The following is a 16,323-nucleotide window of genomic DNA, read 5'->3' as shown; positions in this document are numbered from 1 at the left end:
AGACACAACATGTGCAAACAACAAGGGAGTGGGGAGAAATAAATCTTAAAAAACAGACAACAACCTCAGCTCTTGTGGAGCTTACAGTCTAGTGGGAAACAGTAAACTAGATTTTAAAAAGTAAAACATAGGTAGTACGTCAAGAGAGTGACAAATGCTGTGGAGGAAAGCAGGGGAGGCGGTTCAGCAGTGAAGGAGAATGGCTGGCAGACTGTCCGGTGAGCAGGAGCCGTGGTCTGTCAGAGCAGAGCCTCGGAGAGGAGCAGCTGAAGAGCTGTGAAGGTAGTCACACGGTTCCTTGCTCACTTCTCCACCCTGTGTTTAGCTAAGCCTCGTTTGTCTAGTCCACTGCTCTGGCCGTGCTTTCAGCAGGTGACCCTGGATTCCTGGTGGTCCAGAGATGGCCTTAGGTTTTTTTTTTTAAATCAAGCGATCAGAACAGACAGCTTCTTTACAATAGCAAACTTCAGCTTACACTAGAGCCTTGGTCTTGAAAACTGTGCAGAAATTGAGTTTTTGTAAAACTAAACATTTAAAATGCACCAAATAGGGCCAGCTCTTTGTCATGTTGCCCTTTTCAGACAGTAGACAAAAGTGCAGAGCTCTGAGGTATTTCTAAAAAAAAGAGTGAGGCAGACGTGCAGAGCTCTGAGGTGCTTCTAAAGGGCCTCCTCTTGGCGGTACACAGAAATCTCACCACAGGGACGGAAAGGCAATGCCACACACTCCCACACGGCTATCATGCTGCCAATAAGGAGATTCTCCTGGGCCGCAGAGACCAAAGGACCTCAAGTTTGAAAAGCAAAAAAGCATTTTCTCCTTCCTGGCAGGGGGTCATGTGTGCAGTCAGTGATAATGAGGAAATTATCTCCTGACTATGGGCCTAGAAAGCAGACCTTGAAGGAAATAATATGGACTGCAGCTAGACACAAACAAAATCCATTCCAAAGATGCACACACGACAAACACACAGAGGCAACAACGGAGAGGGAGATAGACAGGAAGGAGCAAAGAAGGCCTGCACTGTGTCTCCCCCTCCAAAGTGGAATGAGGTTCACGCTGGGAAGAATTGCTTTAAGAAGTCCATGCAAACATACATTGGGATTTGGAATGAATTCTTTAGGGAACAATTAAGCCTTCAAAATGAGCCTTCTCTTCCCTCCCTCTCCCCTTTGCCTCCCTTCTTTTTTATGTGGCCGTGCAAAATGGTACTAGCATCCGGAGACCCTGAAAAGTAGTCTGCGCTGCCTGGCCTCCCTTAGGCCCACCTGGGGGGGACTAAAGCCAGGTGTGTCCAGGGGCAAAGCAAGTGGTGGATGCAATTCCATGAAAGAGAAATACATCAAATGTGACGTCTGCTCTCATGGAGATGGAAGAGCCAGCTGACTGGCTGACAGCCTCGTCTGCATTTTAGCTGGTACCTAGTGGACAGCCCAGAAGTAATTCGCAGCCACCTGGGAGTTTCAGGGCTCAAGGGTCAGAATGGCTAAACATACCTGTGTGAGCTGGCTGGCGAATTCTTTTGCCTTGGTTTTATCTTGCAAACGTCACGAGTGGTAGGGCTGACCTTACTTCACAGGTGCTGGGAATGGAATTGGAGAGAGAAATCTTGCTGGAAAGTTTCTTTTCTTTTTTTTTGCTTAACAAAGTTCTGGGATTCAACTTTTTTAAAAAGGCAGTTGTTTTATAATTTCATTTGATAATCAGCTGTCTTAAAATCACGTACATTTTAAATGTGTAGTTTTCATCTGCACTGTCTGTAGTTTTTTGAAACTAGCATAGAGAGCTTGTTGGGTAATTCTTCATCCTCATTATGTTTTCTGGACAACTGCACACAGATTTGGTAGGGGACATTCCTTATTCTTTTGGCCCGGAGAGCCTGGTTGAGCCTGATATCGATGGGCACAACCAGAGGCCCATCTCCTTCGTGGCACATTTCTGGATCTCTGAGAGTCTGAGGGGCATGTTTCTTGAAGTCCACCCCGCGGGTGTGCTTGTGAACGATGATGGTGTACTCCTGGTCACCGCCTTGTTGAGTGACAGCAAAACGACCCTTTCTCTTGTCACCTCTTTCTGTGGGAGCCATTCTGCAGGGACCAGGTTGGAAAGGAAGAACGTGAAGGATTGTTGCAATTCTACTTCTTAGTCCTCCTCTTCCTCTCCCTTCTCTTCTTTTTTACCATCTTTATTATCATTGCAGCTGACTTTGGGATAGGCTCTGGATTAAGTGCTATATATACATATCATTTCATTTACTCCTCACAATAATCCTAGGATATAAATACGGCTACTCCAATCTCATGTTGGGAAAACCCAACCTCAGAGAAACTAAAGAATTTGCTCAAGGTCACATAGCTAAGGGGCAGAATGGAATCTGGTTATTTCTTCATTTCCTCTCCTACTCCCTTGCTCCATCCCCTTTGTGATCAAATTTAAATTTGAACTGAAATTCATGATTTTTTTTTTTGACAACCATGACACTTCCCAAAATTGTATGCTAAAAACAGAATATGCACACCTGCAGAGATTAACATTTCCAATTTGACTGATTCATGAGACACACTGGCAGGCTAAGATTTGCTAAAAGATTAATATCCCATTGTGTGGACCAGCCCAAGGGTGCATGACCTTTTACTTTGGCAATCCAGGCACATAGTCTAAATCAGAGGTGGGAGAACAGATATTGCTGAGAAAAAGGAAAGGAACCTGAATGAAAGCTTCCTATTTTTTTCAATGGAGAGTTACAGCAATTCATCCACACCCTGACACATGAACTAGATTTTCCCATCATAAGGGTTAACTTAACTAAGTCAACATGACTTATAGCTACTGGCTACACACCAGCATAGAATAAACAGTTTCATTTATATATATGCATATAGATAAATAACATGTCATAAATGTTCTGTTAGCTATTGCTGTGCAACAAATCTTCCCATACTCAGTGGCTTAAAGCAATAACCACATCTTGTTTCTCATGAGTCTACAAATTGACTGGACTCTTCTGCTGAGATCAGTCAGCATGACTGGTCCCAGCTAAGTTTACTCATCTTTCTAGAGCCAGCTGGTAAGTAGGCTGAGGGCTGCCTGGTCAAGGATGGCTTTGGCTGGGACTACTCACCTTTGCTCAATGTAGTCTCTCACCCTCCAGTTCTTATGACAAGGTTGAGAAAGGATGAAAGGAGGAGGAGAAGCAGGAGGAGAAGGAGGGGGAGGAGAAGAATCCATGTGCAGAGTCTCCTGAGGCCTAGGCTTGGAACTGGCATGATGTCATTTCCTTCACCTTCTATTGGCCAATGCAAGTCACGAGGCTAGCCCAGATACAAGGAGGAGGGGAAACAGATTTCACCTCTCAATGGGAGGAGTTCGAAGGTCCCACTATAAAGGGTCTGGATATAGGGAGGGGTGAAGTTGGGGTCACTTTTTGCAATCTGTCTACCACAGATGTCCATAATATATTTGAAAGGCTGCAAAGCACTAACGGCACATGTGTTACATGAGGAAGGGATTAAAAATCCCTGTTGGTGCTTGTGCTAGATTAATATCCATTTGAATTCTTAACCTGGTGTGAAGGAGGAGGGGTATAGAGGACTGAAAAGGAATGATGCCAGGGTGCTAGGGTGGCCCAGCCAGACTACTGGAAAGTGACAGGACTAAGGCAGCTACTGTTTACATGCCATGGTTCTGGATGCCAGGGACTGTGCTAGATACTCTCTATACATGACCACAGTTAATGTTCACTGATTTTTGTAGGTAAAGTTGCTCAGTTTTTATCAGGAAATATCTTTATTTTGTTTTCAATCTTGAATCGTTTAGCTGTTACAGAATTCTAGATCAACAGTTCTTTTTTTTCTCTCTTCTGGCTTCTACTGTTGTTTCGAGAACTCTATCAGTCTAGTTGAACTTTCTTTGTAATTATTTTTTTAAAAATTCTTTTCATATCTCTTTATCCTTGACATTCTGCAATTTCACTATGATATGTTTACATGTAAAATATTTATCCTGCTCCTCGAATCTTAGACATCAATTCTGGAAACTTTTTAGCCAATAAATTTTACCTCTCTCTAGTCTCTTCTTTTGGAATTTGTATTAGGGAAATCTTGAACCTTAATTTCTCTTTTTTAATATAACAAACTTTATTCTTAAAGAGGTTTTAGATTACAGATAAATTATACTTATCTAAAGTATAAGGGATTTCCATATATCCTACCCTTCCCCCTCCCTTATCCTCCCTTTCTAATAACACTTTACAATTGTATTGTACATTTGTTACAATTGATGCATATTGAAGCACTGCTACTAACCAAGGTCTATAATTTACATTGTGGTTTACACTTATTTACAATGCCCTATGTTCCACCTATTATTCCCTCCCACTCCTCTCAGAACTTTCTGCAACAACTATCTTTACAACAAAGCTACATGTTCTTCCAATACTACAATATTAATAGGTTTACTTTGTCCATGGTTGCATTCCTCCCTTACGTTTGTTCATTTTTCAACCTTGAAGATTTTGGGATGGTGATGCCTGCTGTGCCTCATATTGAGAAAGGTCTTAAATCTTTAGGAGTAGATGGAAAGAACTCTTCTGCTTGCAATTGTAGATATTGATTTTTGAGATGGGGATTGTCCATCATCATCATTTTGTTAGTTGTCCTGGGTGAGTCTGATCATCTGGAGAGTAGGTGTTGGTTTCAACTCTTCTGAGATTCAGGGCTTAACTGGCATATGAACAGACTGAAGATTTTAGTCTCTGAGACATATATTTAGTGGGTATAGTGCTAACTATAGGCTCAAATAAAGGGGTAGAGGAATCATGCTTAGGGAAATTATGAATGAGTCTAATTCTGTTACGTTGGGGAAATAGGCATCATATATTTCAAGGTAAGGCCCACTGACAGGGTGCTGATTTCAAGGGATTGTGTGTCTTGCCTGTAGTGTCCGAATGGCTCTAGAGTCCTTAAGAGCACCCCTATTTGAGGCTTTGTTCACAGTGGCAGTTAGTGAGACCTGCCTAAGTGTAACTTCTGGAATGGCTTCCCAACTCATTTTGAAACCTCTTAGCAGTAAAAACTCTTTTGTATTTGATGTTTCCCCCTTTTGGTCAAGGTGTTTTTCGAAATGCATCATTGGATGGCACTTGGTATTAATCTCTTGGTGCCAGAGAGGCTCATTCCTGAGAGTCAAGTTACATGCTGGGGAAAAGGTAGTGCATTTATTTGCTGAGTTTGGCTTAGAAAGAGGTCACATTTGAGTAGAAAGGAGATTTTCAGGAGGTAACACTTAGGCAATAGTTATTATTAATAGGCTAAGTTTCAACTTTACAAGAATAAGGTTCATATTTCCATGCATTAATATTGAGGGCTTGACATATTGGTCTGTTTTCTTTTATTAGGCACTGCCTATGTACTCAAGAAATTTTTTGTTTAAAGGAGGTACAAGGGATTGAACCCAGGACCTCATATATGGGAAGTGGGAGCTCAACCACTGAGCTATATCTGCTCCCCATGCACTCAAGAGATTATTGCCCCTCTATTTGAGAATGTAGCAGGACTCCCAGGATGGGAGTTTAATATTTTGTTGTTCATAATTTCTCTTTATCTTCTATCTCTTTATTTCTATGATGCACTGTGGGTAATTTCTTCAAATCAATCTTCCAGTTCATTATTTCTCTTTAGCATTGTTTAATCTGCTGTTTAACATTCACTAGTTTCGATTTCCTAGACTCTGGTTTTCATTCCTAGAAATTTTGATTTTCATATCTCCCTATTCTTTTTTTCAGTGTCTGAAATAAGTTCCATTTATTTTCATTGTTTTAATTTATGTCTTTGATAATTATAAACACACTTAATTTGGAGGGCTCTCTCAGATTGTTTTATTGAAGACCGAGGATCTAATCCTGATGCCTGTTGTTTCTACTGACTTCCCCTCATTGTAGTTTTGTTTTATTTACACTTTTTAAAATTAAAGTTAATAGATCACAAAGAATGTTACATTAAAAAACATAAGAGGTTCCCATATGACCCACTCACCCTCCCACACCCATCATTTTTGTAAATTGTATTTTTTGGAAGACATATACATCATAAAAAATATTATGAAACATAAGAGGGAAGCGGATTTGGCTCAACTGATAGAGCATTCGCCTACCACATGGGAAGTCCAGGGTTCAAGCCCAGGGCCTCCTGACTCATGTGATGAGCTGGCCCACGCTCAGTGCTGATGTGTGCAATGAGTGCTATGCCACACAGGGGTGTCCCCCACGTGTGGAAACCCCACACGCAAGGAGTGCACCCCAGAAGGAGAGCCGCTCAGCACAAAAGAAGTGCAGCCTGCCCAGAAGTGGCACCACTCACACGGAGAGCTGATGCAGCAAGATGACACAACAAAAAGAGACACATTCCTGGTGCCGCTGACAAGAATACAAGCGGACACAGAAGAACACACAGCAAATGGACACAGAGAGCAGACAACTGGGGGGAGGGCGAGGAAGGGGAGCGAAAAAAATCTAAAAAAACAAAAAAAAAAACAAAAACGTAAGAGGTTCTTTATACCCTGATTGCAGTTGATTTCCTCAGGTGTTTTTAAAGACTGGATTATGAACTCATCGTTTAACATGCTCAAATGTGGGCTGAGGACTTATTTCTTAAGAGCAGCTTGGTGTCAATTTTTTGACTTGAGGATTCCTGAATCATTCAGGTAGTATAAAATTGAGCCCTAAACCCTAGTGAGGCATAGTCTTATGGTCATGGATTCACAGAGACTTATTCTCCCTCTGGTTTTGTGTCTTCTTATTTATGAGCTCTAGTGAGTTCCTTCATTTCTTGGGAATTTAAGCATTTTAAGGGACATTTGCTATATTTTATCTAGTATTTATGGAGTATTTATAGTAGGAGACTTTTTAGGCTAATTAGTCCATACTATTAACACTTCTGAAGTTCCTAATATATCCTTGATTTTTCTCTATTGCTTTTTTTTTTTAAAGATTTTATTTTATTTATTTCTCCCTCCACAGTTGTCTGCTCTCTGTGTCCATCTGCTATGTGTTATTCTGTGACCACTTCTATCCCTATCAGTGGCACCAGGAATCTGTGTTTCTTTTTGTTGCATCATCTTGTGTCAGCTCTCCATGTGTGCAGCACCATTCCTGGGCAGGCTGCATGTTTTTTCGTGCTGGGCGGCTCTCCTTCCGGGGTGCCCCCCCTCGCGTGGGGCTCCCCTACGTGGGGGACACCCCTGCGTGGCAGGGCACTCCTTGCGCACATCAGCACTGCGCATGGGCCAGCTCCACACGGGTCAAGGAGGCCCGGGGTTTGAACCGCGGACCTCCCATGTGGTAGGAGGACGCCCTAACCACTGGGCCAAGTCTGCTTCCCTCTATTGCTTATTAATCTTTTTTTTTTAAGAAAGGGGACAGGCCTCAGGCGCAAAGCTTTTGACAGGTGACAGAATTGAGCTAGATTTCAATTGCACTGCTTTATTTTAATGCATTTATTTTTTACTATTCCTTCTATTTGTGACATTAATATTGATTTCCATTTGAGGTAAAGTTTCCTTTTAAAATAAATTTATTTAAGTACAGATTATGAGTCGATATAAAATATATTACATAGAAACAGTGATGGTAAAAAGAAATGACAGGGTGCTGTATGAGAATGGCCATGGTTGGAAAGCCTGGCTCTAAATTGACAGTGATTATTATTATCCTGCTAATGTTCACAACCTCCTGGTTTTGTGGCATTGGCTGTGGTTGAGCAAGTCTGAGTCCACATAAATTGTGATATTTGTTTGGACAGGACGTCAGGTTCACTTCCTGATAGCACAGCTATTTTAAAAGGTGGTCATATGTCAGCTAGTAATTTACTTAATGTGACTGGAAAATATTCTAGGTACAAAATAAGATTTTCCTCTGGTTGCTCTCCTTTTCTCCCTCCTCAGGCTTTACAACCTACTCTTTATTCCATTTCTAAAACAAATGACACATTGATTGCTGGTAAGGAACTGTCAGGGCAGAAAGCACTAAAAAAAGCTGCTGTCTTATAACAATTCTTTGTGCCAACTCTGCCAACTCCTCATGCTAGCAGACCTGCGAAAATATGGGGCCCAGGATTGTGGGGTGGCCCCAGTCCATCAACAGCCTGCATCTCTGAATGTCTCTGTGAGTGTGAATATGTGTCCATGGACCACTGTAGGCTGGGTCCCAGACTTCTGGGAAGATAAGTGGGGTGATGGTTAAGTTCATGTGTCAACTTGGCCAGGTTATGGTATCTAGTTGTGTGATCAAGCAAGCACCGGCCTGATTGTTAATGTGAGGCTATTTCATGGACTTAAATCATCATCAGTAAGTTGATTGCCTCTAGAGCAGGAAGTGGCCGCTAAGCCCTTTTCCTCAGCGCAGAGCCCTGAAAACCGCCACTAGGTGGTGCTGTGATGATCACATATGCTGGGGGGCGGGTGTCCAAGGTGGGGCTCTATTCCAGTTGGGGCACCACGCCAGCGGTGGGCCGACCACACCCCAGAGCGCCTGCCCCTCCCTGAGATGGAGTGATGAGACCAGGGCTCAGGGCCTGGCCTGCCATTAACTAGCAGAGCCAGCCAGGGCGAGCTGGGGACACACTCAGCTATAAAACTAAAGGGACAAAGAGAGGGTCTCTCTGGGGCTGGAGAAAGAGCCCTGGTTTGGGAATCAAGCAGATCTGGGCCCACCTCGGCTGGTCGCTTACACGCTGCATGGCCATGGGCACATCCCCTGAGGGCAGAGAGCCCGCCCCCTTGAAGAATGGGGTGCCATTGGGGTACCTGCCCCGCAGGGTGGCTGCGAGGATGAAAGGAGATGCTACACATAAAGGGCCTGGTGCGCAGGAGGTACCAACAAACAGGCTTCGTTTGGTGCCGTTCAACACCCTTTTGGGGGGCCCTATTGTCTGGTACCCAAGGCTGGGTGTGGGAGGAAAGAGGAATGGCGGGGACGGCTAAAGGAGGGGTTGGGGACTGCGTGCAGAAGGGAGGCAGGGACGGAGTCTACACCCTGCTCAGGCATGGCCCACGGGAGGGCCTCGGGAGAAGCCTGCTGCCTAAGGGGTGCTACCCCGTTCCACCCCCTAACCTTGATGCTCCCAACTTCCAACACAAGCCTTGGCTCAGGTCACCGGCCCTCCCTGGACCATTCGCCTTCCTACCTCTGGATCTTTGCTCTTGCCAGTCCTGGTTCCCAAGCCCCCTGCCTTCCTTGTAGCCTGTCTGGGCTGACCTGCTCTTCAGAGCCTGCTGCCTCCTCCCTGAAGCCCTCCCTGCCATCTGGAAGGAAACGCTCCCCGCTCTGAACTGCTGCCGCCCTTCCCGTCCAGGTCCTGGGGATGGAGCATTTCATATGGTCATTTTCCTGTTTCAGGTTGGCATCTTAATTTTCTTAACTGGGTTTTAGGCTCTTTGAGGGCAGTAAGCTTGTCAAAAGCTGCAGCATAAAAGAATGCTTAGCAGGAAATGGTTTAGAGTCAGACACCCTGGATTAGAATTCCAGGTTTGTTAATTACTGGCTGTGTGCCCTTAGACAAGTCACTGAACCTGTCTGGGCTTTGGGTTCCCCATCTGTGAAAACAGAGTGCAATGCCTGCTTCCAGGAATAATAATGCCCACATCTCTCCAGGTAACTGGAAAGATCAGGATGGATTCTCTTACTACCTCGCACATAGTAGGTGCTCAATAAACATCAGCTCCTTTCCCCTTCCACAGATCAATGGTTTTTTATTTTGGAGATGAACAGCTGTTCTCCATTTACCTTCACGGAGGAAGGCGGCAGGACTAACAAAGTCATGGTTTCTGCCACTCTCTGAGCCTGTGATGCAGGTACATTCTCCAGCAGCTGCTAAATTACAACATGCAAAACCACCCAAACGATAATCCAACTTGAGACTTGTCGCCTAATTAACCGTGTTCCAAGTACCCAGGTGCACCAAAGTTGAAGAGATAATTATATCTAATCTGAATTTCCAAAGATGGCCCTGTTCCTAACACATCTCTGTACAATCAGGCAGGCACCTTTTAAAAGATTATCTGTGACGATGGCATTTTCCTCACGATTCAAGGCTTGTGACTTCCAGCCCTGCCCTTTCCAGCCCAAGGCAGAGACACTGGATGCTTGGATGGCTAATTAAGCCCGAACCCCAGCACTCAGCACTCAGCTCCTATAGGACAGGTGCACCTCTCAGACAGAACAAGTCAGGCTGAAGTGGAAACTCCTGATACCCGTGGAGCTGGCATCTACACCCCCCCTCAAAGATGAGAGAGATATGCAGCCATCTCTTTCTGCTTTGAATGCTGGAAGCAATTGCTAAATTCACAGCTCATTTACAGCAACTAGGTAATAACAGGTAAAGACGCAGTAACAATCATTAAAATCGCGGTTCCTGAATGCTACTTGCCAGCCATGCTGCCAAGCACTGTCCATATATTATTCCACTTAATTCCTTTAATCAGTCTATGAAGAACGGGTTACTGGACCCATGTCACAGGCGGGGAGACCGGGGCATAGAGGCCACGATGCCTGTGTGCTCAGCTGGAGAGTGGCAGAACTGGAATTCAGATCCAGCCCTGCAGGCCGAGCACCTCTGCTCTGGGCTGGCTCCTGCCCTTGATCTCTCCCATGGGTTTACACCTCCTACTCACCTCCTGTGCACATTTCTATTTTTCCAGCCCTGGCATGTTACATTTACCCAAAATTGTTGCTGTATTTCCTGAACAGTCCAGTGAATCCTTTGAGGAAGGAGATGGGGCTTAGCATAAATAAATAAATGGAGGACTGAGTAAATAAGAGACTGGAAAATGGAAGAGAAAGAGTCAAGAACGTACTAGAGAGCTGCTGGGTCAGGGTTCACGTGGAGACTTTCTGTGCTGGGGTTACAGGGACAAGGCAGCAAGGCTGTTACCCAGTCATTAAAGCACAACCGCCAGGCAGGAGCGTTTTCATCTTCTGTTCAGCAAAACAGGCCTGGCCATTTTCTAAAAGACCACAGATTTGACAATGGTGGCTAAGCAGGCTTGGTGGGCATGAAACTCTTAGAAAAACAAATGAGCCACCTTCCATTACAGAAATGCTGTGAGCTGAGATGGTTAATTAATATGTAAATTAACACGACTTGAGGGTGTTTTCTTTCCCAGCTGGACTCCCTCCATGGGCGTGCTTCTACACTGCAGAAGGTCTGAATCTTCAGTTGGTATTGACTGAGACTTGTGTACAGTCTGGTGATACAAAATTCTGCACGGGAAGGCCGGGCTGGAAGGAGACTGGGAGGGTCCTCAGAGCTCACCTCTTTCTTGAGCCCATCCCCTCCCCATCTCCTGCTTGCCATGGAAACTGGTAGATCACCTGTCCCAGGAGTCTCAGCAGTAACACATATATCTACTCATTATGCAAGAGAGTGACCATTATTGGTATACTTAAATGAACTGGCATTTTTTTCCCCCTCCTCTCCCCTCCCCCCCCAACACCCCAGTCTGCTTTCAGTGTCCATTCACTGTGTGGTCTGTGTCCGCCAGCATTCTTGTCAGTGGCACCAGGAATCTGTGTCTCTTTTTGTTGCGTCATCTTGCTGTGTCAGCTCTCCATGTGTGCGGTGCCACGCCTGAGCAGGCAGCGCTTTTTTTGTGAAGGGCAGTTCTCCTTGCAGGGGTGCACTTCTTGCGCGTGGGACTTGCTACACGGGGGACACCCCTGTGTGGAAGGGCATTCCTTGTGCGCATCAGCACTGTGCATGGGCCAGCTCCACACGGGCCAGGAGGCACTGAGTTTGAACCCTGGACCTCCCATGTGGTAGGTGGATGCTCTATCAGTTGAGCCAAATCTGCTTCCCTGGCATCCTTTTTGACACTGTATCTTGAGAGTCTGGTTAGTGGGACTCTGATTAGCTCTGGGTGCAAAATGGATAAAATCATGTGTCTGAAAAGCCCAGGACCAGATCTGGGGACGTGCTGGCTGCCCAGCTACTGCAACCCTCAGGGCCCAGTGTGGGTTGCCAGTGGCCTCCAAGGACAACATCTCTTATCACATGTTCAGACAACATCAGTAGTTTCTGGGCAGGTCCTGACGACTCACAGCCCACAGGGGGTTGACTCTCCTACTAAACTGATCAGTTCCTAATTACTACCCGCTGCTGGGTGGAAGAGTAAGCTTCCTGTCTGGAAGCAATGAAGCAGAGGCTAGTGGGCACCTTCGATGATATCAAGGGGATCTCTGTATTGTATGAACACTGCACCTGATGATTATAAACATCCTTTGGAAGCCTGACACTAGGACTCCATAATTTCAGGGGTTCATAGGGGGAAAGAAATGAACTGAGCCCCATAGTATTGACCCCGAAATGATGTTCTTAAAGTGCCTTCATGGCTATCAAATTTTGTCACTAAGTGCCCTGTACTTTGTTCTAATGCTTTGAAGACAGCAAATCTCCTACTATGTCACCATCTTAGCCAATTATTGGGCTTTTACTATGTGCCATGCTCTGTGCTAGATGCTTTACAGATGTTTTCTTTATCCTTATGCTTTCTCCATGAGGTGGGTATCATTAGATATATTTTACTAAAGAGGAAGGCTTGAAAAAATTGTGTATAAAGTCCTAGAATTAGTGGTGGAGCCAGGATTTGAACATGGGGCTTCAGGACCTTGAGTCCATACTTTAAGCCTAGGATGTGGAGAGGTGCAGTTGACGGGGTAATGACCAGCAAGCCTTTCACTTAATCAGCCCCTTGTTCCCTATGGATGTTAGCTAGGAGTGGGAAGTGTGTCTCCAAATGGCTAGTCCAGGTGGCAGGATAGACAGTCTAGGGAAATTAGTCCTGGAGTACAGGACAGCTAGGAATTTTGCACACCAGATTCTTGGCCCAGGGGTTGCTGAGCAGCCTGAGGTCTTCCTGGAGGAAGGGGACCTAGGTGTGTCCAGTCCCAGGGTAGGAGCAGCAGCATGCTCAGACTCTCCTTTCACATCAGAGCATCTCTCTTTCTAGGTCTCCTCCCACTGTCCCCAAAAGGTGGGGGAACCAGTCTAAGGGGAAAGAGGGCAGCTGCTGAAGGGGCCACAGGTACTTATAGGGAGTGTGGTAGTTTGAGTTTTTTTGTGGACCCCAGAAAATTATTTCAATTGGTCCATTCCTCTGGGTGTGAACCTGCGGTGAACCTCTGAGTAGATGAGATTTGGTTAAGGGCCATCTGATTCGATTACTCAAGTAAGGCATAGCCCAGGGTGGGTCTTAATCCTCTCACTGGAGTCCTTTATACGTGGAGGAATACGGGGCCACAGAGATACAGAAAAAAGCTGCAGAAACGGAGAGAAACGCCCAGAAGCTGAGCGAGAAGGCCCTGGGAACCAGAAGCTGAAATCAACAGAACACAGAAGCTAAAAGGACACCACAGAAGCTGAAAGCAATGAGGCCTGGAGGAGAGAGAAGAGTCAGTGGACGCCTGCCATGTGCCTGCTCACCCACAGCTGCAGCTTGGGCAGAAAGCCTCTCCTGACGATGTCTTGATTTGCTTGTAAGTTAATACATCCCCACTGAAAAAGCCAATCCACTTCTGGTGTATTGCCTTGGCAGCTTCTGGCTAACTCAAACATGCAGGTAGCCACATATCAGGAAACAAGTCAACAGACTGCTAGCTGGGTCCCCTGGGGTAGGCAGGGCCACCTTTCCCTCTCTCACTGGCAATATTTTCCTGCCATATCGTGTGGCCGGTCGTCTCCCTGTCTCCCTTTCTCCTGTGTCATCCCTCCTTTCTCTGCCAGGATGTGGTGAGACCCAGAGCAGGACTGGGGCTTTTGGGTGGCTGAGCCCAGCTGTTCCCTGGGGGCCCCGGGGCTGGCTTAGATATCATTAAAGTGCCACCTCGTTGTCATTTGGCCAGAGTGTGTTCTCATCTGTCTTGGGAGCTGAGGGGAGAAGGAGATCATTTCCAGGGTTGGGAGATAGGCATTCCTGGGTCCTCCAAATATAATGGCATCAAATTTCCAAGGTGAACACTAATTACCACGATCTTTCTAAGTAAGTATTCCCTTTTCCTCACCTGTGAAATGAAGGTATTGAACGAGGTGATTTCTGGAGGCTCTTCGAGCTCTGACCTGGGCCCCCTGGAAGCTAAGTGGACTTATTTGGTAGACAGTGGGGACAGGTGGCCATTCTGTGGGAGAGGGCTGAAGTGTGGCTATGCCCTAGGGATTAATGGTGGAGCAGGGAGACCTGGGTGAGAACAGAGATAAACCTGAACAACCATATTCCATGTGGGATCAAATGCAATTTAGCAGGTAGTGCCTGCTAAGGCCAAGCATGTCTGCATCCCTGAGAGGAGTCAAATGCCTTCCAAGTGGAGCTGGCATAATCTCTGGCCAAGCCTCTTGGGAAGACCTGGGTTGGTCAGCCTTTAGATTAAAGCAGCAAATGAATCACATGTTCTGCTAACTCATCCATCCCGTGAGAGCTGCCAGCAGGTCTGAAGATGTTACTGTTGTATTTGTGAGCTCAGGAACCCCACAGCCTTGGAAAAATCCATTTGGATAAGCTCATGGAAAGAGGGAGAAGGAATGCGTACTGACAGAGGTCACCTAGCTGCCACAGACTGTGCTGTCATGCCCAACCTACTGTGGCCAGCTTTGTGGTCACATAGGCTGAAGTTGCATCCCAGGTCCACACTATGTCAATTATTGTGTCTCTCCTCTGTGAAAAGTCTCACACCAGGTGCTGGTGACACAGGGAGGACAAAATGAGCTAAGTTGTTGCCTTGGTCTCCTCCTTGGCAAAATAAGAATATTAATATCTACATCTTAGGGTTGTTTTAACAGAGTGCTTAGCATAATGCCTGGGACATAGTAAGTGTCCAATAAACAGTAGTTATTAAATCCTCAGCCCAACCCCAAGGGGCATCAGCATCCCAAATTTAGTTAGCCCAAAGCCCAGAGAGGTAAAGCAAATTGCTTAAGGGTACACAGATGGTAACTAGTAGAGGCTGGTTTTGAACTCAGTTCTCTGGACTCTACGTCCAATGCTCCTTCTTTTATGCCATGAAGGACTCTGATTTTCCTAATCAGGGGACATAATCCCTCATATCTTGAAAACACAAGGAAAAGTGATCAAACGGGGCATCTTACAGATGGAGAGGGGCTAAGGGGTCCATGGCTGAGTTAATTAACAGACCCCAGTGCCCATAGTACACGGGCCCCACAGGCTTTTATGTGCTGAATGACTTTACTGATGGGCCAAGCCTGGTTCATCTCGTGATGTCTCACTGACTGCATGGACAGGGCCAGCAGGCAGGGACAATATGCAATAACTTTAATTCCCTTCAAATCTTTTTGGAATGAAGAGAATAAATGCATACATAAATTGAAGCAGTAATTGGTTGCTTGGTTCATGTGGCTATTTCCTGGCTTAGTCAGCTACCTACCATGAATCAGTTTGAATTGAGTTTGCTCCCAAATTTTTTAATTTTTCAAAACTTTTTTAAAGCAAATGCACAGAAAGGATGAAAATCTCATTATGATCTTGGGTCTGGAGGCTCTGTGGGTGCACAGATACTGGCTTCTGCTCCCCACCCCCCACCCTCCCCTACTGGGCCAGAAATCTCCTTTGCCAGGGGTCAGTCCTCTCAAAGCAAATCCACCCTGTTGGCTGGCAGATGGACTGTCACTGCAGGGGGACTGTTCGTCTCTGGGGATTTGGGCCACGTTCAGTTCCCACCCAAGGGCACACTCGGCAGGTGCATGTTGTCTTGTTTGGAGTGGGTGGGCTTGGCACCCAGGATGGGCATGTGCTGGGATCACATCTGCTGGGAGGTCTGGGAGTGGTGATGGCCTGAGCTCAGCCAGGTCACAAGCAGGCCCGGCCAACAGGCCAGCTGGCCACCCAGGCCTCGTGGGCTGTGGGGTCCTCTTTGCTGAGGTGCCTCAAGCCTTTCCCCACTCAAAGGCCTTGGGTGACGTCCTCGGCGGGCAGCACCCATAGCCACCTTCACGGCTGCCTTGGCTCATTAACTCACTAATGCACCAACCAATAGTGTGATCAGGCACCTCCTGTGTGCTAAGTCCTGGCCCAGAAGCTGGTGACACAGGCAAACAGAGCAGGGGAGGGCGGCCTGAAGCAGATACACTGCACGGTGAGTCCGGGGACAGGGAGGGGAGGGACCCGGGCTCTGCCACATCCCAGCTCTGACTTGGTGCGAATCTCTCCAGCTCTCTGTCTCGGTGTCCCTAGTCTACAAATCTGTAACGTGGGATGAGGAACCCCCACCTCAGAAGGAGGCTGTGAGGATCAGAGTTAATTAAACTGTTATCACTGTGCACAGCC

At 46.2% G+C, this 16,323-nt stretch overlaps 1 protein-coding gene across 12 annotated transcripts in view; it reads right to left on the bottom strand.

Annotated features, from left to right (window-relative positions):
• TMCO4 (transmembrane and coiled-coil domains 4) overlaps window positions 1-16,323 on the bottom strand; it is a 100,500-nt gene that overhangs the window by 21,181 nt on the left and 62,996 nt on the right. Inside the window, exon 15 of one of the 12 annotated variants that reach the window (XM_071217747.1) lies at window positions 1,609-2,087. The exons of the other annotated variants lie outside the window; for them this stretch is intronic. Coding sequence (XP_071073848.1) covers window positions 1,858-2,087 — 230 coding nt within the window. The 3' untranslated portion in view covers window positions 1,609-1,857. Of the gene's footprint in view, window positions 1-1,608; window positions 2,088-16,323 lie in introns of those variants that run through there. 12 annotated transcript variants of the gene reach the window in all.

This window comes from Dasypus novemcinctus, chromosome 9 (genome assembly GCF_030445035.2).
Source record: "Dasypus novemcinctus isolate mDasNov1 chromosome 9, mDasNov1.1.hap2, whole genome shotgun sequence".
NCBI classification, from domain to species: domain Eukaryota; kingdom Metazoa; phylum Chordata; class Mammalia; order Cingulata; family Dasypodidae; genus Dasypus; species Dasypus novemcinctus.
The sequence above is the reverse complement of the archived record's forward strand: the minus strand, read 5'-3'. Positions and strand labels throughout refer to the sequence as shown.